The sequence below is a fragment of the Colossoma macropomum genome, unplaced genomic scaffold (genome assembly GCF_904425465.1).
Source record: "Colossoma macropomum unplaced genomic scaffold, Colossoma_macropomum, whole genome shotgun sequence".
Classification (NCBI taxonomy): domain Eukaryota; kingdom Metazoa; phylum Chordata; class Actinopteri; order Characiformes; family Serrasalmidae; genus Colossoma; species Colossoma macropomum.
Window position 1 is genome coordinate 28162363 of NW_023494801.1, and position 27842 is coordinate 28190204.

The 27842-nt window shown below is 37.5% G+C and overlaps 2 protein-coding genes across 4 annotated transcripts in view; one reads left to right on the top strand and one right to left on the bottom strand.

Moving 5' to 3' along the window:
• The window catches only part of fgf2 (fibroblast growth factor 2), a 21010-nt gene extending 12827 nt beyond the window's left edge, over positions 1–8183 (top strand). For all 3 annotated transcript variants that reach the window (XM_036589545.1, XM_036589546.1, XM_036589547.1), the window contains one exon: positions 7467–8183. In XM_036589545.1, coding sequence (XP_036445438.1) covers positions 7467–7652 — 186 coding nt within the window. In that variant the 3' untranslated portion in view covers positions 7653–8183. The remainder of the gene's footprint in view (positions 1–7466) is intronic.
• Positions 8169–27842, bottom strand: part of nudt6 (nudix (nucleoside diphosphate linked moiety X)-type motif 6) — a 21107-nt gene continuing 1433 nt past the window's right edge. Inside the window, exons 2-5 of the mRNA XM_036589544.1 lie at positions 26076–26279; positions 17555–17610; positions 10531–10585; positions 8169–8772 (exon numbers count right to left, since the gene is read on the bottom strand). Coding sequence (XP_036445437.1) covers positions 8393–8772; positions 10531–10585; positions 17555–17610; positions 26076–26279 — 695 coding nt within the window. The 3' untranslated portion in view covers positions 8169–8392. The remainder of the gene's footprint in view (positions 8773–10530; positions 10586–17554; positions 17611–26075; positions 26280–27842) is intronic.

The window sequence follows — 27842 nt, forward strand, 5'->3', positions numbered from 1 at the left end:
TTGTGCCTGCTTTAACTCAGCACAGCCATCTTTGTGGAGAGGTGTAAATTGTTCTCATTCCTCTTCTTTCATCCCTCGTTGCTCACTAGCAGCTCAACACAGCTTCCCAATATTTCACAAACAGACAGCCAACAGTATCCTAGTTAATCTGATAACAGAATTAATGGGAAAATATTTTATTTGATTATATTAATTTATATTCATTTACATTATCCAAGTTGCTTCCCATTACACTGGTGGAACAGCCAGTAAGGGGCCGGTAAAAAGAAGCTACACAACCTGTAGGCCAAAATCCCTCCAAGCTTTCACTGTGTTTTCACAGTAGTTTCATAAGAAAACTGTGAAATCAGTGTTTAGGCAAAACTTGCCCTTCATATGAAGGAAGATGATTAACATAAAGTATTATTAATTAGCTGTAATACATTTTTAAGTATTTTGTCTTCCTTAATTAAAAAGATGTAATATGGACAGGCAAACAGAAATGAAACAAAGATTGCTGAATGTTCAGTAAGGTCATAGTAGGGCTGGGTGATAAGACATATTTATCACTATTTATAGTATTTTGATGACATCATGCAATCGTGTGGCCACTATTTTGGTAGGCAACTTCAAATTCATTCAGCTGCCCTTTGATAAGTTTGTCATAATCAACCAAGCAACAACCATCCCAGCAAGGGCAGGGAAACTTTTCTTTAGGAATACTTAGTTTAAAGCATATTAACCAAAACGTTTGAGTCTGCTGCTGCAAATGAAACCTGAAATTAAAATGGCTGAGATTTATTTGCTGTCTTACTTCTGTTGCGTCCCAAACCTTATACTATCACACTAAATAGTATCTAAACAATAGTGCAGTACCACTAGAAGTGCACTTGTGCACTAGTGTATGGTTTTGAATGAGCTGCTTATTAAACAATTCCAAGCAAAAGGGCCTGATTAAGATTGCATTTATTGAAGTATCCTGGATGTCTACAAATGCTTCCATAACATGATGATGGCTTCTTTTTTCACCAGCTTTGAAGTTCCTTCTAAGCATAAGCCTAAATGTTACTGCTGCAGCATTTAAAGTGGAATAGAAAATTCAAATAAGAAGCTGGCAAATAAAAAGCTTCAGTGTGTTTATTATTTAAGAGCTCTGAGAATAATTGTTATTTATTTTTGTAAAACCTCATACATTGGAGTGTTCTGAACAGGAGAGATATGCAGTTTATATGGATCCCGTCCACCAATCAAACTCATCTCCATGTAGCATTTTCTGGAGACTGCAACTAAAGTGTCCACATATCTTTTCATCTTTTTTGTAGTCATTCTGGTCTGTTTTGCTTGGTCTTCATCCACCTGCAGGGTTGTAGCTGCAGAAACAGTGAGGAGAAAAGCTATATCTGAGCATACTCAGAGTTACAGCATGCCTACGCAAATGGCAGTTCTTAATGACAAAATCAAATACTTGAAAAATGTTCTCATTATTTAAATGAAATTCCAAAATCCTTTTTGTCTCACTGCCTGCTTCAGTCCACTGCTGCTCCCACAATCCCCAATCAGTATAACATTGATGGTAAACTTATCACTCACAGACATATCCACTCCTAAAGAGCTTAGTTTAATCTCAAATGAGCTCAGTAACACTGAGATTAATAACTGATCACATTGATTTATCAGTGTACTCAGGCTTTAGCAGAGCTCAGTAACACTGAGATTGATAACTGATCACACTGATTTATCAGTCTGCTCAGGCTTTAGCAGAGCTCAGCAACACCGAGATTAATAACAGATGATCACCATGATTTATTCATCTACTCAGGCTTTAGCAGAGCTCAGTAACACAGATTAATAACTGATCACATTGATTTATCAGTCTACTCAGGCTTTAGCAGAGCTCAGTAACACTGAGATTAATAACTGATCCTATTGATTTATCAGTCTACTCAGGCTTTAGCAGAACTCAGTAACACAGATTAATAACTGATCACATTGATTTATCAGTCTACTCAGACTTTAGCAGAACTCAGTAACACAGATTAATAACTGATCACATTGATTTATCAGTCTACTCAGGCTTTAGCAGAGCTCGGTAACACTGAGATTAATAACTGACTCATCACATTGATTTATCAGTCTACTCAGGCTTTAGCAGAGCTCAGTAACACTCAGATTAATAACTGACTCATCACATTGATTTATCAGTCTACTCAGGCTTTAGCAGAGCTCAGTAACACTGAGATTAATAACTGACTCATCACATTGATTTATCAGTCTACTCAGGCTTTAGCAGAGCTCAGTAACACTGAGATTAATAACTGATCATCACATTGATTTATCAGTCTACTCAGGCTTTAGCAGAGCTCAGTAACACTCAGATTAATAACTGACTCATCACATTGATTTATCAGTGTACTCAGGCTTTAGTAGGAACTTCTGTGTTTGTAAGGAAGCCATTGATTGAGGCCTTCTTTAGAATTTGACTAAATAGCATGTTGGCTACATTCTAAATGAAGTTGATAAACAAGCATTGATGGTGTTTTTTTGAGGCTTGTATGTATTTTTTTTTAATGAGTAAATATTCTAAAACCATTTCTTAAAAATGTAAAAAGTAAATGTATTCTGGATATTACCTTTACAAAATGTGTCTTTGACTGAATACAGATTATCAATATTCTGTTACATCCCAACCCTGTTGATAGTGTTTTGATAGTGGTGGCACTGCTCGTTTTTGTCTGTTCCAACTTAATAACCCTAAGAAATATTAAATATCGTGATGCACACTGTGTATCATGAAAATATCTATTAGTATCTGGGCCACAGTGGATTAACAGTATTATTTTATGAATTGAGCAATTTTGGTCCTGTGTAAGCCTGAAACAGGGGTCACTGGAGTCAAATAGTGAGTCGGTCCACTCTGTTTGCCTGTGGTTACACAACAGGTTCAGAGCAGACACTGTATATCATCACAAATGAATGAACTGCCCACCCGCCCACACTGCGACTGATGTGGTTCATGGTCAAACAGATGGTAACACACATTTCCTTATGATGTTTAAAGAAGGAAAAATTTGGCCTGCTAGTTTACACTGAGAAGGCAAAAGACCACCACTAAAGGAAATATGTGTCATAACTCTCATTATCAAGTCTTCTCTCTTGAATAAACACATCTTCAATCATTTTTCATCAAGTTTGCCCCTGAAATCATATTCTTTGCTGGTGTATTTTTGGAATGTTATTGTGGTGCTCCTAACTGTGTGCATGGTTTTAAGACCAGTGTCCTGTAGAGTGTCACACAGACTGTATGTGATAGGACTGTAAACAGTGTAGATCATTACAGTAGACAACATTACCAAAGCCAAGTTTCCACTGAAGGTTTATGACTTTGCTTGGCCTGCATTCATTTCTATTCATGGTTCATATTATTTTAAAACTTAGATTAATAAATCTGGCTTGGAAAATCAAAGTGTCCACCTCCATGCCTTGACCTGAGTAACCGGAGTCTAGCTCAGAGCATTGTGCATACTTTAGTAGGACCAAAGCCACTGAGATGTACTTTATTACACATCTTAGTGACTTTGGATCATTTGGGTCAGTTGCATCTCACTATGGAGGACCAAAAGGTTTGGGACATGTTGGTCACATGCAGAGTCTCTTAGTGGCTTTGGATCATTTGGGTCAGTTGCATCTCACTATGGAGGACCAAAAGGTTTGGGACATGTTGGTCACATGCAGAGTCTCTTAGTGGCTTTGGCTCATTTGGGTCAGTTGCATCTCACTATGGAGGACCAAAAGGTTTGGGACATGTTAGTCACATGCAGAGTCTCTGAATAGGGGACCTAAAGATCTGAGTCATTTGGAACACTTGCTGTATCTCTATATAGAGAACTAAAGGTTGGGTCATTTGTGACATCTCAGTATGCGGTATCTAAAGGTTTTTGGCCTATTTGGGCTTTTGCAGAGGTTTGGAACATTTGGGTCAGTTGCAGCATCTCAGTATGGGGGACCTGAACATTTTTGAGCCATTTGAGGTAGTTTCAGTGTCTCTGTATCGGGACACTAAATGTTTGAGTCAGTTGCAACGTCTCAGTATAGGAGATGTGAGCGTTTTTTTGTGATCCACTTTTTATTGCGTTTTTCATTATGTTTTACAACAAGGGTGGGGAAAGGTAAAGGATAGGGGAAGGCATGACGGTAACATACATTTTTAAGAATACACACAAATCAAAAATGAAACAAAGACAATACATAAACAACTACACAACTAAACAACATTACATAATTCAATTGGAAACTAAAATTCTTAAAGAGTCATATAAATTCTTCCATTTTCTTATTGTGAACTGTTTTGCCTTGTTAAGCTTTGCTGTAAGATAGTCCATCTAAACTATATTTTGAAAACTAGATATCCAGAATTTCATAGCTGAAAGCTGTGGGACAATCCAAAGTTGTCCAATCCAAATTTGCTGTTAAAAATGCCATCAGCATCCTTTGTTGAATCGAAGAAAACTGAAGAGCTGAGTCATCATTTAAAAGACATAAATGCGGTGACAGTGCAACACTGAGATCAAGTACTTTAGATCTCATATCTACTGTAGAGGTCCATATATCTGCTGCTTTAGAACGTCCCTCCATATATCTGCTACTTTAGAACATTCACAGAACTGGGGACCTGAACGTTTTTGAGTCATTTGGGGCAGTTGCAGTGCTTCTATATCGGGATACTAAATGTTTGAGTCAGTTGCAACATCTCTGTAGGGGGGACCTAAAGGTTTAGGTCAATTGCAGCATCTCGAGACATAAAGACTTTGATCATTTGGGTCACTGGCAGTGTCTCAGTATAGAGGACCTAAAGGTTTGGGTCAAGTGTTTCTGTATGGGGGGTCTAAAGGTTGGGCCATTGGGCCTTTGCAGGGTTTTGAGTCATTTGGGTCAGGTGCAGTGCCTCTGTATGGGCGACCTAAAGATTTGTGACATTTGGATAAGTTGCAGTGTCTCTGTACAGGGGGCTTAAGGTTTGGATCATTTGAGTCAATTGTAGACTTTGTCTATGGGGGACCTACATGTTTGGGTCATTTGGATGAGTTGCAGAGTCTCTGTACGGGGACCTAAAAGTTTGAGACAATTGCAGAGTCTCTGTGTGGGGAACCCTAATGTTAGGGTCATTGTTTCAAATGCAGCATATCTGTATGGGGGGACCTAAAGGGTTTTGGGCCTTTGGGGACTTTGCAACATCACTGTGGGGGAACTAAATGTTTTTGGGTCATTTGGAGGTTTGCAATTTCTCTGTATAGGTGATGTAAAGCTGTTGGTTATTTGGGTTAGTTGTGTTGTCTCTGTATGGAGTACGTAAATGGTTTTGGGCCATTTGGGCCTTTGCAGTGTCACTCTATGGGGACCTAAACACCTTTGGTCCACCCTTTGAAGCAAAGGTTTGGGCCATTTAGGCCTGTTCTTTAATGGTTATGTATGGGGGAAATTAGGTGCACATGAGGATTTATTAATGTTTGCCATTGTTGATAATAACACAGTCTCAACATTATGTATGTGAACTATTGAGCCTGCAAAATTACTGCTTATTTTTTGGTCAGCTGAGTGGATAATCTTTGCAACAAATGCAACAAGGAGAAAAACACATTTGTCAAATTCTGATAGCTCTCCAAAAGCATAGAAATGCTGAAGCACTTCTACAGAAATAACAACAGGAGAGGTGAAGAGAATGCCAGTTTGTCTGTAAAAGTTTCAAGATGTTCTTTTATTGACATTCAAACATGACAAGTAATCCAACTAATGTGCCTTTAACACTCTGTTCTACAAAAGGCCCTGTGTCTGTGTGTCTAAGTTTCCTACTCCAGTGCTTATTCTTTTTTGAATTATGGCTGAGTAGAGCAACGCTACATGTGCAGCTAAGCTTGAAGCATTTGGGTCAGGGGGTCACGGAGGGAGAACCTTGCCTTAATTGACTCTCTTATATTATACAAACACACAGAGACTTCATTAAACGTGTCCAGAGTCTCTGCTGGTCTGGCCTCTCAGTAAAACAATTGTGATACTGTTGCCTTTACTCTGTTCAACAGGAATGAATCAATGAAGTGTTGCTGGAGTTTTCTTTGCTGCTGACTAAAGGAAAATATTTCCTTTCACGACGACCTATTTAACCATAAAAATGTCATTTTGTGAAATTCTCACCAAATTCAAATGAAAACACTGTTCCCAAAACAGAAGAATATGTCAAAATCATGAACACTGATGAATTCAGGGAACACTGACGCAATCTTGGCATCAAAACCTAATTCTGTTTGGGGAACATTATCCAGACCTTATGAGCCAATATTCTTACTGTTTTTTTCAGGTTCTTTAGAATTAAGCTTCTAAATTTAGTTTTAAGTGAACCAAACACTGCTTGTTTTTACTGTTCTCTATTTTTAGAGAACAATCTAGATCTTGAGCACAAGTTTAGCATGTCACACAAGAATTCACTGATACATAACTGACATATATGGACATTTAAGTATAGATATGTACAAAGATTGTGTTATAATCTACTTAAATCCAAGGCATTCATTGAGATAGTAATAAGCTCTGATATGTGAAAAAAATGCTGCCACATTTTCAGTTACTACCGAAACACAAAGGGTTTTAGTTCATGGGTGGAGCTTTATTTTAGCCACACCCATGCATTTTAGAGCAGGAAGTGAGACTACATCCCTGTCCCTTATGGCCACATGGTGAGCAGCTAGATCCCTTTGCTTTGCAGAAAATGTATCCCAAAGTCTGAAAATCAGCATGTAACATTAAAAATTGTCACTACTGAAACACATATTTTCTGCAATTAATTTTTTTTGTGTTTTGATGAAAAATATCATGATTTTATACATGTACAACTGTTCAAAGCTGTATTTGCTAGTCATGTACTGGCTAGTGTTTTAAAGTTATGCTCAAAATTAGCTAAAATAGTCACTACCAAAACATTTGGTAAAGACAAAATGAAATGTTCAGTCATTTGTTTTAATAAAATAAACACAATTAAAGTATATGGTCATTCAAGTCCATTAAAAGTCCAAAAGGTATTTTGAACCATATACTGGCCACTTTATTAGGTACAGCTACCTTGTGTCTACACTCACTGTCCACTTTATCAACTCTACTTACCATACAGGCACACTCTGTAGCTCTATAATTACAGATTGTAGTCCATCTGTTATCCTGCATAATTTCATAAGTGGTTCAGACCCCCACAAGACCACTACTGAGCAGGTATTGTTTGGGTTGTGAAGCATTCTTAGCACAGCATTGACATGGTAGTGACACGTTAGTAGGATGCTGGCAAGAAGGTCTTCATATTTGCCTTTAGCAGATGCAGTTAAAGAAGAATTTGGTTTAAAAAAGTTGAGCCCAGTGGATCCATACATTTAGGGGTTTTGTGTATTTATGTATTTACTTTTCACCTGACATAATCAACAATCTCGCTTTTGCTTTCTATCTACCAGAGACGACCGACTGAAGAATGTCATTTCCTGGAGCGTTTGGAGGCGAACAACTACAACACCTACAGATCACGGAAATATCCAGATTGGTACGTGGCCCTGAAGAGGACGGGGCAGTATAAGAGTGGATCTAAAACCGGACCTGGCCAAAAGGCTATCCTCTTTCTCCCCATGTCTGCCAAGGGCTGAACTTCTTCTGTGTGAGTTTTCACCACCAGTTGAAGGTGAAACGTTCTTCAGAGATGTGAAAAGCAATGTGGATAACCAAATAGAGTGACATAATAATATAAAATTAATCTTTTTTAACCAGCAATCAAACAATAAAATGCTACAGATTCCACAGATCAGCCGTGATTATAAACACTGAAAACTAATCTTCTTTCACAAGCTTGTAGAAGGATCTATTGTTCTAAAGGCTGTGCTGGGCTGTCATTCCAGTTTGACCCTGCACCAAAGTTATAGGAAAGGGTTTTGTAAGTCGGAATTGCTCTTCATTGTCTTTTAGTTGGGGTCCACACTTTGATAGAATGTCACAACTACATAATGTGAGTTTAAATTATGCTGCTTCTGAGACTTCCATATGTCTTCTATTATAACCTTGCATTGCGTCTAGTTGATTTTAACAAAAGGGATTTTGTGGGAGGAAAAAAAAAACACTATGGATTGTTAATTTTATGTAGTTTCTATTACATTTATGACAATATATTACTTGCAACTTTTATTAGTGTTACAAGATTGTAAATATAATATTTACATCAAATACTGTATTTAACTTATGTATTGATTGTATAGACACAAGCTTAGAAAACATCCCATAATGAATGACTTTTAAATACTGTTTCCAGAATCTCACAATAGGCTTCCAGTTCCAGTTGGTTGCTAGGAAATTGGGCCTTAATGTTCTCCAGACATTCTAGATTCAGTGAGGTCTATTCATGCCCCACCGGAGGTTTCCTGTGATAAATCTGATAAAACAGGCCAGTGTACACTGCGGGAACTTCTTCCATGCTTAGATCAATGCTGTCGAACCCCTTTTCCAAGCCGTACAGCAGCAGTTTGGCAACGCGGCTCGTTACAGGTGTAGTGTCCTTGGTTTTGGCCAAATCCACCAAGTCCAGCCACTCGCAGCGCAGACATTCCTGCGTGCAAAAGCTGATGTCATGTGTTAATGGACTAAGGCGGCAGATCAAATACATGTCCGACATTCCGAATGCTCCAGGATGATTGTGCTGCTGGCGGATGCTCAGGAGAGATCGGAATTCTGATTGCACGCCAGTTTCTTCAAACACCTCGCGAACAGCGGTAGCACCTAGTTTAGGTGGTAAAAGAAAACATAGCGAGATGAGAAGAAGCCACAATTCTGGATGAAACAGACTGATATAGCTTAATTATTCATTCACATTTCCATAAAACTGTAAACTACCATACTGTATCTGTGGAATTTTGAGCTTCCTTTTGAAGAGAGCAGCAACAATCCCAGTCAGTCTCCCTATGTTAACTTTTCCTTGAAGTCAAACTAATGTAATATATGATATTTAAGTGAGACTTGAGATTCTATTTTAGATTACATTATTACTTGAGATGATATTTTATTTCTTACTGTAGTATCAAGTCCTTTTATCATTTGCATGTGTTTTGTGTTGTTTCTGAATGTGGTTCTGAGTATATTTCAAGGAGTTGGTGTAAAAAAAGGAAGCTCTATGCCACACATGAAATCACAAGGTAAAATGGGAATTGAGCTGTAAAGTAGAAACAGAGCTTTTCAAGCATTTATGAGAATGCAAAAAAGAACAAATATCACTGTTGTACTACCAGCAACCCATATGTGGTAACAAATGATGCTTTTTCTTTTTTGACTGAATACAGATTGTTTATTTTGACGCATGTTTCTCTATAAGAGGATGAAAAGCTGCTTAATGGTAAAAAATGGATATAATGAGCAGCTATGATGGTAACACTTTATTTGGATAAGCCACTCTAGATGCTTTGTAGATGTTTTTTATCTTGCATTGAACATTCAGCTAATTACCTACTAAATTCACCTCAATTTTCCTTAACCCTAATCCTAACCTGAACCCAAAATCCAGACAGATCATCTAGAGGGGGCGATCGAAATAAAGTGAGATCACTATAATTTTGTTAGTATAAAATTCTGAATGGTCGAATGTTCAAAAATAAGAGTGGCATTATAGTATTATTTTATGTAAAATGTAAATATATATGATTTTCATGTTGGTTGAAAGGCATTTTTCCACCGGACCGTATAGTACACAGACATGAAAATTCATGAGCAGTGAAAAAGTTGGCCAATACCTTATTGCGGGGTATGACAGCATCATTCCTCATAGAAAATTGTAGTGATTTTAAAATAAAATAGACTAAAATACATTATTATTTTGTTTGTTAAGTTTCAATAACTCTTGCTTCATTCATATCTAGGTTAAAAGGACAATATATGTGAAATTTGGGACCCTATTATAATAGAGGCCATTCTAAGAACTTTGCCCATCAGTTGTGTTCTACTGCCTGCGCTAGGTGCATAGTGCTTGGACCCCTTACAATTGCCACTTGTAGTGGAATTTGTAGACGGTTCTTAACATCTCATAGTGCTTATGATAGTCCACATAAATTAACACAGTCTACATCAACTTAAGATACAAAATAAATCAAATGTAGGGGTCCGGGAGTGATGCAGCTTTTATTCTGCCTTTTTTATGGTAATTGTATGACCAATCAATGGTCTGCACTATTACTATCTCCACCCATACATTCAGTTTGGCATGGCAACAAGTGCAACCTAATTCAGCACAGGTAAGCTACGACAAAATGCATGAATACAAGCTTGTAACTGTACTGTACTGCACTGGCCATTGGAAAAATGCCTTAAAGCTATGAGAACACTATGAGAACAGAAAGTGGGTTAAACAATTTCCAAGATGTAGAAAAAATGGACTGTTACTGATAACAATTAAAATTATATATCATAGTGGGCAATAATGAGAACGTCAAGCTTTACTTTAAAAACTGTATAAAATTCAGCGTTTTGCCACCCTGCTTTGATACTTACCAATATTCTCTCCTGGGTTTGAAAGGCCACCAGGGAACTTCCATGCATTCACAGTCTGAAACAAACATTATTGTGTTAGAAAGAGTTTTTAAAAGAGTTTTGTATTGTAGTTTATAGCATTATCAGCATTCATTTCTCCATTTATTTGAAATGTGCCTTTTTGGGAATGTGTTATTTTATCATGCTTTGCAAACACATTGTCCAATAATCATAAGTGATTTTGTTACTGCTTTGAATTCAGCATCATATTTGCCTTCTCTGTATTTTTTTCTTTGAGAGTTCTACTGATGTCCACAAAGCATTTTGTTTTTCTTAACTAATATTTATCAAAAAAAGAAAATGCTGCTAGTTATAAATGAAAATGTAATTCTTACTTGAGTAGTCATGTTTTTAAAAAAGTAAGTAGACTTTTTAATGCTTTTTAATACCACATTATGTAATTATTTGGGTTTTGAAGATAAAGGTAAAGCTCGAAAGTTGTGTTTTCCCTTTTATTTCTGAAATATTTTTCCTAAATGATTCAATAAAAGTATTTTTGTGGGATGAGTATATTTGTGCCCCAACCAACTGCATTAACATGAAATTATGAGCACAAAATATCGTTACTTCTGTGACTTACATATATCTTCTTTTTTCGTTTCAGTGGTAATTGTTTGTATATAGTGTATATAGATCATATCTGGTTTTCATGTAATCATGCAAACTACATTTTCCTTGATATTATGTGACTGTAAATACAACCGTTTACTTATGTTTACCAAAGTTACACCAAAAACTGTACTTAACACTTTACTTCATGACAATAACCTGTTTATTAGAAATATTAAATATTTTATATTAAAAACATTTATATTTTGTGTATGGGAGGTGTATTTTGCATTTTGTTGCCATATGGCAACAATAGACTGTAGTCTGCAATGCATATAATGGTAATAAACCAATGTGCTACCACAAGATACAGCCACAATCATCATCCACATGAACGAACATGTGCATAACATCCACATATCGTTGCTGTCTCCAAAATAGTAACTTTACAGGAGAGGGCAAAAACGTTCTTTATTTCAATGTAAGTTAATGGAAAGAGATTTTATTCTAAGCCGTTTTGGAGCATTTCTATTGGTCTAATCATCATGAAATTTTCACACAATGTAAAGGACAGCTGCTCAAATGATGCAGAAAAGTAAAAATCTCAAAAAATGGAGATACATGTTTTTCATTGGACATAAATGTTTTAAGGATATTGATTAAAACCATCAACTTGGAATATTAAAAAATATGAAAATGGAAGAGTATTTATTTACTTCCACTGCAAACACTCCAGATTTCAGTTGTGGCATGCTGTTGTCACATGGCAACAATTATATTTTATGGCCTTATGTGCAAACTGGTCTTATTCATGCAAAGCAAATCATAACTTAAGCTACTCACAAAGCCTTTGTTTTCCTAAAAGAAAAGAAAAAAAAAGACTTTTACATTGCCATGAGGCAACAGTTATTAAAAAAAAAATTAATTGTTTCCATAAATTATTGCCATATGGCAATGCAGTAAAGGGTTAACTTTTGATTGATGCAAACTTAAAAACTGTAAGATGTACACAAGGGATGTGATGAAATAAAGAATGTTAATCAGAAAGCCTTAATTTTCCCAAATGGAAAGAAAAAAACAACATTTATACTGTCATACTGGCAAAAAATAAAGAAAAGTCATTGTTGCCATAAGGCAATGGCATGTAGTGAGGGGTAAGGGGTTAACTTCTGACTGATGCAAACTTAACAAACTCTTATAATCATTGATGTCCTTCACTTATGATTCCAGAATTCTGTTAAACATTGACTTCCCCTTAACAGTTTCCCATCTAGACCCTAGTCCCGCTTTACAAACATCGCCGTGTTATCGGTGGAACAAAATCTTGCCCAGTACAGAGGAAAAGCTGCAGGGATGGAAGAGTCTGGAAAACATTACCCTGGGACAGGAAGTACAGACAGTGCAGTTAATGACAGTGTGTGTTGGGTGGATGGGGGTGGGTGTGTGTCTAAGAGAGATGGCAGGGTTACTGAACTCTGCATTTTCCTCGAGATCTAGATGCTCTATGTTCAAGTCGAGAAACGCTCTCAATCAAATATTCAAGTTAGACCTGAACAGGCTGAACAGAAACAGTCTTGCACCATTTCGTTGTTAATGAGCGATGAGATAGTAAGAAAAACAACTTTGAATATCATTAAATGACTTTGTGGATCATTTAAGCTGTAAGTGAAATCATTGTTTTTACCATGGTGTTATTTTTCATTGAACATGTGAATCATCTAATTCCGACACCCACACAGACAAAACGGAACCTAAATCTTCAAAATCTCTTGGTGTTGAGTCACTTGTCTGTGGAAGGAAGAGCATAATGGCTTAAGTACCTTTAAGATTTGGTTATTGAGTAACGCAAACCTGGAGGTGCTTTGCCATGTGTGGGTCTGCCAGACATTGCTATTGGCTCCTAGCCAGCTTGCACATTGCGGGCTTTCTACCAGTAAATGACGATAGAGAAGCTGGCCTAAGGGGGAAGATAAAGGAAGGGAATGAAAGAGTAAAAGACTTTCAGAATTTTACTGGCTTAATTTGCTGTGTGTGATCCGAGCGCTTCTGTTTAATCTTCTTTGTAAACTTGTCCTACTAGTATTTAGTTACTGCACTATTTGGAGTTTTGGGTTCTCCTTTTGAGTCTTGGTTCCTCTCAGTGTTTCCTCTTTATGTTCTTAGAGAGTTTCTGCTTTTGAGTCTTGGTTCCTCTCAGTGTTTCTTCTTCATGCTTGTAAGGAGATTTCCTTTTGAGTCTTGGTTCCTTTCAGTGGTTCTCCTTTATGCTCATAGAAAGTTTTCCTTTAGAGTCGTGGTTGCTGTCAGTGTTTCTTTTTCATGCTCTTAGAGAGTTTCTCCCTTTGAGTCTTGGTTCCTCTCAGTGTTTCCTCTTCATGCTTGTAAGGAGTTTTCCTTTCAAGACTTCCATCCATCATCTAAACCGCTTATCCTTCTGGGTCGCAGTGGAGTGCTGGAGCCACAATGACAGCTGGGCTCCTTTCAAGACTTGGTTCCTCTTAATGTTTCTTCTTCATGCTTGTAGAGAGTTCCTCCTTTTGAGTCCTGGTTCCTCTCAGTGTTTCTTCTTCATAATCGTAGCGAGTTTCTCCTTTTGAGTCCTGGTTCTTCTCAGTGTTTCTTCTTCATGCTCTTAGAAAGTTTTCCTTTGGAGTCTTAATTCCTTTTAGTGTTTCCTCCTCATGATCTCAAGGGTTTCTCCTTTTAAGTCTTGGTTCCTCTCAGTGTTTCTTCTTCATGCTCTTAGAGAGTTTCCCTTTTGAGTCTCGGTTCCTCTCAGTGGTTCTTCTTCATGCTCTTAGAGAGTTCCTCCTTTGAGGGCTGTTTCCTCTCAGTGGTTCTTCTTCATGCTCTTAGAGAGTTCCTCCTTTGAGGGCTGTTTCCTCTCAGTGGTTCTTCTTCATGCTCTTAGAGAGTTCCTCCTTTGAGGGCTGTTTCCTCTCAGTGGTTTTTCTTCATGCCTGTAGAAAGTTTCCCTTTTGAGTCCTGGTTCCTCTTAGTGTTTCTTCTTCATTCTCTTAGGGAGTTTTTCCTTCCACTGTCTCCCTCACTGGTGCTCATTCGGGGGCTGCACGTGCATCTCTAGACAAGCTGCTCTGCGATAATATCTGTTGTACAAAGCTCTAAACAAATAACACTGAACAGAATTGAACCAAAAAAGAGATAAAAGCCACTGTTTACACTCCCCAATCTGTAACAAACAGCTCTGTTAACTTCCAGTAAAGAGGTTTTATTTTGCAGACAGGAGATGACAAGAAGTGGAAACAATCTGAAAACATTTTTGTAACTATTTGGTTCCTGAAAGAATACTCCAGCATTTTGTCCAGGAAGCTAATATCCATCTGCTGCATCTGCACCATCAATTATCAAGTCAATAATTTTGGCATGTCTCCTTAGACTGGAAACTCAGTCATATTAGAAGCCATTCACCAAGCTGGAGAATTCCTTCAGTAGAAAGCATTTGTATGAAATGTTATATGATTTTAATGAATTAAGTTGTTGATCTGTATAAATAGTTCTTTTGGAGACAAGACTTCTTTTCCAGATGGACAAGTTTCCGGTTTTCACATGCTCTGTCTGACTGTGGATTCCACTATTGTGGATTAACACTATGTAACTTTGGAGAAGCAGGCACGAGACCTCTCACAAGAACTGCATAATGCTTTATGGCATCACGTCACACACTAACAACTCAGCTAGTTATAAGAAGTACCTCTGTATTCCCAGTATGGCCATCATGGCAGAGGCTGCAAAGACACCGAAGAAGACGTTGTTGAAGGAAGCAAGGAAGAGAAAAAAGAGAGAGTGACCAAGCAAGAGACCAGGCATGAGTAAAACTAGGAATGGTGTTGGCTTATTATTAGTACCTGGAATTAATAAAGTTACATCAGGGGGGGGAGAGCCTTCTCATACAAAGCCCCCCAGCTTTGGAATAATCTTCCAGTCGGTGTTTGGGACTCAGACACAGCCTCAGTCTTTAAGTCTGGGCTACAAACCTACTTGTTTAGTTAAGCCTTTGGTAATTAGTTTTTTCCTCGGTGGAGCGAAGGGGCACTGACATCTCAGGGAGCTCCCATGTTTCTGTTACCTTTCTGGTTTCTCCCTTTTAGCTAGACTGTAATATTGCTGCTTCTCGCTGTACAATTCTTTGCAAACCTCACCTGCATGAGCTGACCTTTCTGATGCTGCTGCTGCTGCTACATGAACTCAAACTGTCCAATTAAACATTGCTCCATCTGTTTTTCCCTGCCTCTGTATTTTTATAGTATATACTAACGCTGTTTGCTGCCCGGTGTCGACCAGAGGAGTTCTCCTCCTGCTCTTACAGAGTTTTTCTTTGCCACTGTCCGCATTGTCTTGGACCTGAATTTTTCTGTAAAGCTGCTTTGTGACATCACCTGTTGTAAAAAGTGCTATATAAATAAACTTTGACTTGACTTGGCTTTTACTCGTTGGTGAGAGCTTAAAGAGATAAAAAAGCCATAAGACAGTCTCAGGGCTAACAGGAAAACAATGAAAATCTGACAGCAGACTGTACATCCCTGCCAGTGTCATTTATGAAATACTGCAATGTAACCTTATCTGTGCTATCCCTGTCTCACAGTGTTTTGTAGTCTTTACGGATGCCAAAAGTCATCTAACCTCACTCCCATTTCAGGCTAACATGCAAAGAAATAAATTCAGGCGAAAAAGGGGCAAGTAAAGATCAATCTCACCCCAAATAAGCCCTGAAAGTTTGCAACCCCCTGTAATAAAATCCTGTAATGTTACTCTGCCTTGTAAGTTGACATAGTGTTTTCTGCATCCCCTGATGCTGTCTTTGCCGGTGTTGTGCTGAATTCTGACACCCCTTTGTGTGCACATGTGTCACGCAGGCATTTGGACGCTACAGATTACACAGGATTTTGGTTGTTTACACACAGCTGTCCGATGCAAGTGCACGCGAAGGAGAGTCAGATTCTGTATCCTTCACCTGGTCAACAAATGCCCATGTACAACTGTCCTTGGGGTGGGCTCAAAGCGCGATTTGCATTTATGACAGCAGTTTAAAAGTGAAACAGATTGATTTGGGTGGGACTAAACTTGGTGCAAATGATGTCAGATTAGCCAAAGTACCAATCAGAGTAAGCAATATGTTTATGTCAGCTGCTCGTTCACATAAAGTCTCTCTCACTGCTCCCAGCAAGTAGGATACTTAAAACTTTTCTAAATTATCAGTACTTGTTATGAAAGTTTCTTACACCATTGTTTGCAGCATAGCTAGACGCTGTTTCCTGCTTGCATTAGTCACCTGCTGCAGGATGCTACTGTACATAATTAACTTCATTTATGAGAGTGTGCTAGCTAGCGGTCCACTTTAACTGTAGGAATAAAATGATTTGTTAACTTACAATTACTTTAGCTACCCCTCTAACATCAAAGGTAATAGTGTTTCCCCTCAAATGAACTTTACAGTTCTCAACAGTGTCTGCAAATATGTTTTCTTAACCTTACAACAGTCTCACTCGTGTCTTAGGCTGTAAGAGTTGACAAAGTAAGCATCTAAATTTATCAGCATATCTACTTCCTGCGGGTCCTTATGTCTTGCTTTCTGCTGTCACCCCACAATTATTGTATTTTTTAAAGGGGGATTTATTTCCTGTTGGCTGTTTCCTCCAACATTACCTCTAGTTCTTGTTTGTTTCAATTTTTTAACACTTAACCTATCATTTAAACTAAATAATGGAAATAAAAGTTAAAATTCAAAATGTATCTTGCAACAATTATGGTATGGGGTAAAAGGTAATGTAGCCTACATAGGAAAACAGAATATTTTTTGAAGAGAGTATTCGAGAACTTCTTAAGTTTTTTTTCAAGAATTGCATTTAAGAACATTCTCATGAACTTCTTAGTGTTTGTCTTAAGCACCTTTGCAATTTTTTTTTAAGAAACTCTTCGTGAATCCGGCCCCAGACAGATGCAGGTGACTAGAAATTCCAGAATCTTTTTTGCCTGTCTGAAAGTTGTGCACATTTCCAGTGCAGAGCAGATTTGGTGCGTCCAAGGAGAATGAAGAGCGGTAATGAGTTGCCGGAAAAGCTCAGTTTATGCAAACATGCATAATGAAGGCTGTTTTTAGTAGTTGGGAGGCGGTGTGGAGCAGAGAGGGGATTGGAGCAGAGGAACATGGTGCTGCTCTCAGACACTGCTTCACTCACAAGTGGGCCTTTGCCTGTGCTGGGTTTGAGTGCGTGCGCTGTAACCTGAGGTGCCTCGCTTTTCCACTAACATTTCAGCAACACACACTGCTCCTGTTTACCTGTGACTAAGCTGAGCTAATCTGAGCTTTAATCGTTGATCAGAAATGTAAGTGACGTCAGCGCAAAACAATGATCTCCACAGTGTGATGTATAAAGGAGCAGTGTGCAGTGATGTGCTTGTGAAAAGTTACACGTACCTTATTCTTGTCCTGCACAACAAGGACTTTTCCACTGGACTCATTCACAACAGCCCCTTAAAAAAAAGAAAGAGGTTAAGCACCACACACACACAAACACAGTTCTGTGTAAAAGTCTGAGAGTAACCTTAATTTAGTTAAGGTCCAGTCAAAACAGTCATTAAGTACATGTTACTCATTTTTCAGGAGACCTTTCAGAGATTAGATGTAGGATAATCTTGTATAAGGAAGGAGAAAGTCCAGGGAAATTAACTGAAAAAAACAGGAGTTTGAAATACTGGAGTTCCAAAAATTATCCAAAGATAAACAGAAAATGGGATTCCTAGCAACCACCAAAAAGACCTGATAGACCAACAAAACTTGTCCAATCAGATAAGCAACACTTAAAGCTCACTGCTAAAGATGGACACTTGCAAAATTAATGTTATGTTCACATTAGCAGGCTGGAGTGGCACATATCTGATTTTTTGCTCTAATGTGACACAGATCTGATGTTTGCTCTAAAAATGTTATGCTGGTTAGTTTGTTTGCTGTTCATGACACACGTCATTCATTCACGTGACATTACTGATCAGGAGGTGCACATGCTCGTCGTTTCAGGTTGCCAGTTTATTCATATTAATGATAGATTTGAGTCAATTACTACACCAATTTAAATCGCCATGTTAGATCGAATCTATACAAAAAATCTGATTTGAGCAATTAGACTTGAAGGTAGTCTAAGATGCTGCTGGCCTTCGCAACATCACTGAATGTGTTCGTGATCACTTGGACCATATGAAGTGGACGTAGTTACCAACTTCTAAGACTGAACTTGGGAGGTGTTGAAAAACAAGCCTGCAGATTTCTTTGAAAAACTGAAAACAAGCGTCCTAAAAAAACAGAAGCTACATAGCTTGCATATAACTGTTGTCAAGGACTTCTGGTTATTATTACAATGGAAAGAATTCTTCAAAAACAGAATTTACTTACCACACAGCAAAAAATGATTTATAGACAAGTATAAGTGTCTTAAATCTAGTTGATATGTCTAATATTTCTCATTTTAAGATTGTCGTGAGCTTATAAATTGATTATTTAACTTAATTCTAAATGTTTTTTACTTTAATTAATATTATTAAGTAAAATTATCTCGCTACATTGGCAGATAATTTTGCTTATTTTAAGATATATGCTTGAAACTACCAAAATTATCTGCCAACATAGTGGGATAATTTTACTTAATGAAATGACATAAAACAAGTAAAACGTCTCAAAATGAGTTTTATAGTCTTATAATATTCGTACAATCATCTAGAAATGACAAATATTAGATATTTAGCCTAGATTTAAGATGATTTCTCTTAAGATATTATTTTCTGCAGTGCAGGTGGAAGACCAACAAGCTAAAAGCTAAAGTTAGGAAGACTACCTGGCTTTCTAGCTACTGCACTACCTTTGCCTTTTCTCTGGCTGAAAGGGTAAAAAAAAAATTTCCTGGTGTCTGTTTTGTCCTGAATGAGAATGGAAGTACATAAGACACCAGTACATAATGGCCGGCCAGAATTAATGGCTACTTTTGAATGGACTTCAGTGGTGAGCATCTTCCATTTTCACAGTGCTAAAACATTGTCAAGAAATGGGACTGGATAGTGATAAACTGACACATTTACCAAAAGTATAGACTCAAAAACACAATCACAGAGACACAATATATGCCCAAACGTATTCCGATACCTCTCCTAATTAATGTATTCAGCTACGTTAAGGTGCACCCATAGCTGACACAGGTGTTCAATCTCCATAGAAAAGCACTGCAGAATGGGAGACTTTGGAGCAGCTCCACATGAGCCTAAGGTCATTATGCCAAATGCCAAGTGCTGGTTAGAGGGAGAGTTAAACATTTAATGAAGAACACCACAGTCCTGCCACTAATGCCACTGAAGCACATCGTCATAGTGTAAATACAGCAAACTGCAATAAAATAGTTCACTCTGGAAAGCGATTCCACTCCAAGATACACACACATACACACACACACACACACACACACACACTCATAAGTAGTTTAGGAGTGAAGTAGCCACCACAGCAGCTGGAGTCTGGTTTAGAGAGGATACACATTGAGCTTTATACCAGACACACCCAGGGCACTGGACTGTCCAAGCATTTAGCAGAACACAACTGGACGATATAGGAGTGTTATAACATTATTTCATACTGCTTACACTTTTTCAGGAATGGAAAGTCAAGACTGTTTAGACTCAATGTTAAAGAAACTCAAACAAGCTAATAATACTTTCATGAATTAAAGGTAGTTGTGGGCATTTGGCTCTACAGTTTTGGCAAAAATGGATCTATATAGTACAAAAAAGGGTTTTTGACTTGTAACAACAGTGGAAAGTGCAAAGGACCCCTTAAACACTCAAAGGGCTCTTTGGATGTACACGGTTCTACATAGAGGCAATGCCTTTACTATAGAACCCTTTTAATACCATATTTTAAAAGTGTATGCTAACAGGGTTAAACTAGTTTCTACATGTATTTGTTTAAACAAGTTTGTTCTGTTAATAAATTGCAATTTATTGGATTTGTACCATTTAATTTTAATTGAATTGACTTGGGACATCTAACAACAGCCTAGTATTACCTAATTACCAGGAATAACATAGCAATAGCCTACCAACACCTTGGCAACCACCTGGGACACCATACCAATAGCCTACCAACACCTTAGCAACCACCTGGGACACTATAACAATAACCTACCAACACCTTAGCACCCACATGGCATTATATAGCAATGGTCTAGTAACTCCTTAGCAACCACCTGGGACACCATAGCAATTGCCTAAAAAACACCTTAGCAACCACCTGGAATATCACAGTAATGGCTTAGCAACACCTTAGCCACCACCTGGGATAAATTCATAGCAATGGCTTTGTCAAGCCAACTTAAAGCTCATTCACAAACTTTCCTCTTTTAGTTTTGATTGAATTTTGATGAATGTAAACAATTCAATATTTCTTCTTTTCTTTTACAAGTGAACAAATAAATCTTTATATCACTAATATCATATGATCAGATGATATTAAAGTTAGCATTATTAAAGCTAATGATCCCAAGCTACCTGAACACTTTGCAGAGAAGATTCCTTACAAAACCTGACATACCTTGTTTTGGCTGTTCCACATTTACTTTGCCATCTATTTAGATCAATTTATTTTTTTCTGTTCTTTCAAAATTGTATCAGTACCATCCAGCAAATTACATTCATTGCAGTTAAGTTTGTCCTATCTATTAAAGAGAGAATCTACTCTTCAACTAACACTGCTGAGTAATTTGTTTGATCAGATGTAAACTGTAATATACATAAATTTAAATGTAATGTGATGAGCTTAACAATAACGGAGTAAAACAAACTGAAGCCAGGATCTCAAATATAGTGAATACACAAGGAAAAGAAAAAAAAAGGCAGAAAAATACTAACAAAAAAAACAACATTAAAACACGTAGCATACATCGAGTCACGTTAAGCTAAAACAGCAATCCACACACACACATTTTCTACGCCGCTTATCCATCTGGGTCGGGGAGGTGCTGGAGCCTATCCCAGCTTTCAATGGGCTGAAGGCAGGAAACAACCTGGACAGGTCGCCAGTCCATCACAGGGCAACAGCAATCTAGTGGTATAGAATTAATAACCTAACATATTACATGACCAAGTACGCCGTTTTTTTAAATGGACGTACATTAACTTATTAACTTGCAGCTGCATTATTAAGATGTATACTGCAGTTTAGGGGTGGGTGATATGATGATATTTCATGGTCATCATGACAAATTATGTGAATACGCTTTTCTGAGCATAACAATACTTAAAGAACACTAACTATATTTCATTAAAAGAGAGGATAATTAGGCCTGTTTAACTGGATTGAGTGCAATGCAGTGTGTAAAACACAATAAAAATCATCATAGTTGTATATTTATAATTAGTATTATAGTAAGTATATGTATGTATAAGTATATTTATGTAGCATTACAGATTTTATTCTGTCTGTTCCAGCTTATTAAATCTCAGAAGAAAAAAAAAATTATGTTGCATATTGTGCATTGTGAAAATGTCTTGAAGTATTATGATATAATATTTTTGCTATACGGCCCACCCCTACCACATTTCCCGAACCTACTTGTTGAAAAGTTCATGAACTGAAAACGTCTCCCTTACCATAAAGGGACAAGCAATTCATCTGCACATCAGCACGTCTTCTAATTTTTTATATGTTGACAATGTTAAAATAGTGGTAAATAAAGTTTTCTTCCTTTCTGCCTCACAACACCTCGCATCTTTTTGCCTAGTGTGTCCATTAGATGTGTTTTAAGCCAAAACCTTCTCTCAAAACTATCGTAACATGTTTTAGACATTAGGCAATGTATTTGTAACCACTTTGTGTAATAACGTTATGTCATGTAGCTTTTAGTGGTATTAAAGCATTCAGAGTAGTTTGATGTGTAATGGTTCACTGAAGAGAAACTTGCCGGCTCTGATTTCTTTACAGTGTGTGATGTCTAAAATACAAATATAGACATTTTATTTACTGTCCAAAACAATCAAAACCTACACATGTCTTCTGAGTTTTGACATGTCATGTTGATTGTGGTAAAATAGTGGTAAACCTGAAAAAAAAAAAGTTTTCTTTGGAAACAATTTTGCCTTAAAACAGCCTGCATGTACCTCTACACCGTAATTAACTACTAAAAGGCCAAAATCTTACCTTAACCTATCAAAACAATGTCTGAGGCATCAGGCAGCATATCTGTAACCATTCCATGTAAAACATTCTGCAATGTAGCTTTTAGAAGCATTAAACCAATCTATCTCAGTAAGTTTCTGTAGAATGGTGCCCTTCACATCAAACCACTCTGAATGACTTTGTTCAAAGATTGAATTATTTAGAAATTTTGAAAAATTGGTGTAATTCCCCTTTAAATGCTTCAGATGTCTGGTTTCCAACACCACTGTGTATAATTAATTCCTCTAGGATGGAACACTTCATATCAAACCATCTTAACAACTGATTTTTGCAGAAATTTAGAAAAATCAGTGGAATTGCCCTTTATCACCGCTAAAAGTCAGTGTTTTTGTGTAACATTGATACCTGTATGTCTGAATGTGTTCTTAGTGTATCATTCCCCTTGTAAAATTCCCCCAAATTCCCCTCCTCTCTCCTTTCTCGTCCTGGACTGGATTTATCCGTCCTGTCCTGTAACGCAGCATCCTCACAGAGACATGTTCCAACATGCCCTCTACGCCACCACACGAAGAAAAACGCACTCCAGCAGCCCCTGCTGCTGAAAACTGGAAATGTCTTTCAGATGGTGCTGGCTGAACAGGCACGGTAAGGCCTATTAGATTCCCTTTACACATAGCCTACATTTCTACTCACAATAAATAACATATTGTGCACCCATCACTATCATCATTATTATTGATTTTAGTAACAAAAAAAATTATAAACCTTGTGGTAAACTTTATTTATGCTTATTTATTTATACAGCACCTTTCAGACTCAAGAGCAGCACAATTTGCAGTAAAACAGGTTTAAATAGTTTCCACATGTATTTTAAACAGGTTTTACTGTTAATACTATTGTAATGCCTAGCAACAACTGAGCAAACATCATAGTGGTGTCCAATACATATATATATATATTTTTAATGAATATAAATCATGCAGAAATTTTCCTAAAATATTAAAATGCGAAACTAGTTCCCTGTAAATGATGTGTTATTATCACTTAGGAAATCAATTGTGAACCATTTCACATCAGATCATACTCTAAATGACTCTGTTCACATCTAGCTTGCCCGAAATTGCAGAAAACTTTGTTGTGGAACTTTCAAACAGGTAAATAAAAAGAACTTGCAATGTTCTCAAACAAGATCAATTTTAATGCATCTTCTTTTTACCGGAGCATCTGAGAAATAAATTTTGTCGCCACACAAAAAAACACTTTCTGTACAAAGGTTTTGGTGTGGTATAATAACATGTCTCCAGCCTGACATTACATTTGGTTATGTGGTTATTTGACTCTTTAAAATAGCATGTGGGTTTCTTACATGACAATTAACCTCCTGAATGGTCAAGATAGCTGGCAGGTTCAGGCTTTCATTCCTCACATACTTAAGAATAACCAGAGTAATTGTCATCACCAACATCCAGTGAGAGCAAAAGCGGCTGCATGTTCCAACCACTGACTACAAATATATGTATATATATATATATATATATATACAGAGTCATTGATTCCAACTCATTCAGCTCATGAATTCTTGTTTCAGTGGAGGGGAACTGAAGCTTTTCACTTTGCTCTTGCTTTTGTTACTTTGCTGCATGTTGATTTATCCAAAGGCAGTGTAATGTGCTGAAGATATCACTTTAAATGCCATTTAAAAGCTGTATTTAAACAAGAGGGTTAGAAGTGTAAATTCTGTCTTAGATACATGCAGCACATTAGCAGCTGGGCCTGCACAATTCCAGATTAAGGGCTGCATGACTATTAATTTTTACCAGTCAACTAGTCATTCAAGAAAGTAGTCAACTGGTCGTCATTACCATGTTAAAAGAAACGGAGTGTTCCATAGGTCTGGGCAAAGCTTGCTATTAGGGACTGGCTGTAGTGGCAGGTCCAGCAGTTTAAGGTATGAGATGTTCAGCACAGAAGAGTTTTTGTTGTATTTTATTAAGTTTAGCCTCAGGCACTCTGCTCACAGAAGTACATAGACTGTCTGATGTAAACTGCATGCTAAAATCACCACAGCTGTCAGAATCTCACCTCTCTCAGAGAATTTAAACTGGCTCTGGCTCTTCACGCTGTGCTGGTATTATCAGTCTGATGGGAAACAATTATCAGGCTAAATGCTAGCATCTCTTTATAGACAAGCATTTTCGGAGCAAGATATAGTAACGTAATTCTGTTCTAAGAAGTAATTACTAAATTTAGTTTGAAACTGAAGGTAGTACTTTTACTGTGTTTTTACCATAAAACACATTTATAAAACGCAAGTTGAACTAACGGGCAATGTAATTGGATGTCGTTGATGATTGACAAGTGGCAATGTGTGAAGGGTGGCAATCGCCATGTTGGGAAACTGACAGAGAACCAGAGAAGAGAACTGGAGAGGACTAGCTCACCGTTAAACAGCTTGCAAATTCTGTGGGGAAATTAAGATTCTCTCTAGCACTGTGTGATCGTGTGGCCCAATAGTCATAGTTTTCTGTTTGGTTTGTCACAGAGAGGTTTGTTAAGAAGCTGTTTGTTAGTTCTCTCTGCTGCAGCTCTTCTGCTCATACTTGTTTTATTTGCGTTAACTGAAAATAAATGCAGACGTGCTTTGGAACTTTAGCTTGCTTCAGTCGCTGCTGTAAAACAACCAAACTCAAGTGAGTGGATATTACTGTAGAGCAGCTATGTCTAACCTAGAGAAAAGGCTAGCTCTAACCTCTACGGCTGGGAAACAGGATCAGAAAAGGTGACAAAATTGAATAATGTGTTAGCATAATGTTTTATATGTGGAATAGCTGAGTGATTTCGCTATAAAAATGGAAAACTTATTGATGTAAGGCAGATGGGCACAAGCTTTGGGAACCACATGGACTCACATGAACCAGCAGGAAGTGCTACTAGCATGCAAGTCTACACCAGAAGACGCTCATGAATGTACATGTTTGCAGCTAATAGATTAAAACAACAGGTGTAGTAGTATTCAAAAGACACTGGGTTACTCAGTATTCTATTATTTAATATGTATTTTTTTTATTGAAAATGTTTATTAAAACAGTCAATGTTTAAAAGAAGCATATAAACTAAAAACAGGATATTCTATTTAGAAAGTAGGTCAAAGCCGCAGCGAACTGCAGTGTATTAGGTGGGGCGGACCACAGAAGGGATAATCTTGGTTTTTTAACTAGAAAACATTGTGCAAATTAGTTTTAGGTATCGCCAGTACTAATACGGGCAAGTCAAGCTGAACATTCTGTGATTGGCTGATTTGCAAGTCAGTCACCTTGTTTTAAGTCTGTATTTCGTTGCAGTTTTACACAGCTTGCAGTGGAATTGGGTTTAATCCCGTGTAGGATATCCACACAAATAAAGTACTTTTGGTTTCATTCACTTCCATTTCATCAAGTACTAACAAGGACTAGTCGACTGCTGCCCACAGCACTGAGTAGTGGATTTATTAGTTGATTAGTCGACCAGCCTATAGTCTATATAACCCCTACTATGACTGTTTTGAAGGTTCATACTGTGAAAAGGTGTAAAATATTAGTGGTATTAATAACCATTTATAAGGTATTTATATGCACCTCACATTTAAAAATACCTCAATTATGTTCCATGGAATAACTAAAAACAATAAGGCTTAAGACATAAAAAGCCTGGGAGTTTAAGGATTTAAAGAGACATTACTGGCGCTTGTTTGATGTGTTTGATTGCTGTTGGTGCTGATAAATTTGTGAAACCTTAATATATTTACCTGCCACCCCGACCTGGTGTGTAGCGTAGCCAGGCAGGCGGCTCTCCCCAGACCCCATCCACAGGCTGAGCACGGCCGTGTCTCCGAGCGCATGGTGAAAGGTGAAGCCGTGAAGCGCCGCAGCCTCCGCCAAACGACACTGAGCAAGCGGCACATACAGCCACACTGCTATCTTCCCCTCAGAACGCCACTGTGAGAGAGAATCTAACACAGAACAGACACATACACAACATATAAACATAGCATAGACAGGCACAACACACATACAGCACACACAGACACAGAGACACAGTACAGACGGGGACACAGAGGAGATGGAATTACATTGTATGCTAAATAACCCCCACTGCAATTAGATTGGTAATAACATTGTTAATAACAGTATATTTACTGTAAAATTGTACACATGCTATATATTTCTTATGAGAGATCAATCCTTCAACACTGGACAAAGCAAAAACCCTGGACACTGTATTAAGACATACTGTAGCATCATATTGCTGTACAGCCCTCCAGGAGTTTTATAACACTGCATTTTTTCAAATACATCAATTTTGATCAGGGAAAACCAAACAATCCTTGCAGTCTTGAAAGAAAACAGTTTAATGTAGTACATAAACGCAGTTTCTAAATGTACAATTCACTTCCCAGACCAAAAAAGTCCATATATGGAAAATAAGCTGCAAAAACATCATGTTTAGAAATCACTTGTTGTTGTGATGTCATAAAATCCACCAGATTTTCAACCATCCGCCTATTCCGTCTACAGCAGCTTGTCTTCACTCATTTACGTTGAAGTTATAAGGAATGTTTCAGCAGAACCGGCATCACTGTGTCCTGAATGCCAGCAACAAAAACAGGCTGTTTAAGTGATAAAGAAAGTTTGTAAACTTTGTCATGCATATATAAATGGTGACTGTTGGTGCATAAAACTGCACACACGTCACAGATGGACTTTGGGGTAAAACATAAAATACAAGAAAAGTGTAGGACATGGGCCCTTTAAAGGGGAATTCCACCGACTTTTCAAAATTTTGCATCCTTCCATCTTTGCGATGTAAACAAAGTCAGTCAGAGTGGTTCGATGTAAAATGATTTGTTGTAAAGAAAGTTACACATTTGTTCCCACAATGCTGGTGGGAACAAAGTCACCATGTCTACAACACAAAAATAGCCATGTTTGTTGCTATTCAAAACTACCAGTGAACCTACATGTGTCTTCAGAGTTTTTGTATGTAATGCTGATGATGGTAAATTAGTGGAAAATCTGAAAAAGTACATATTCTTTGGGGACTATTTTGCCTCACAAGACCCTACATGTATCCGTCTGCCATGAATGGATTAAAATAAATGGATTAACAACACGTTTTAGGGTAAAACTTGATCATAAAGCTACCGTAAAACAATGTCTCACTCATCAAGCAGCATTTCATAATCATTTAGTGTAATAGGTTTCTGTGAGGGAGCTTCCTATCACCTTCCTATCAACACCACTCTAAATAACTGTGACTCTGCAAGTTTCTCTAGAACGGAGTATTTCGCATCAAACCACTCTGAATGACTTTGATTACATCTCAACCATTTAATTATATAGAATTTTTGAAAAATTGGTGGAGTTCCCCTTTAACTTCTGCCAAAGATATAAAAGATAACTTTAACCTGTCTGGAAAATTCTCCCCTAGAAATAATTAAAGGGACATTTTGGTCTAAAACTAGAGTGTAATATTTTACGTTGTGCTAATAAAAGCAATAACAGCTAATAACTGT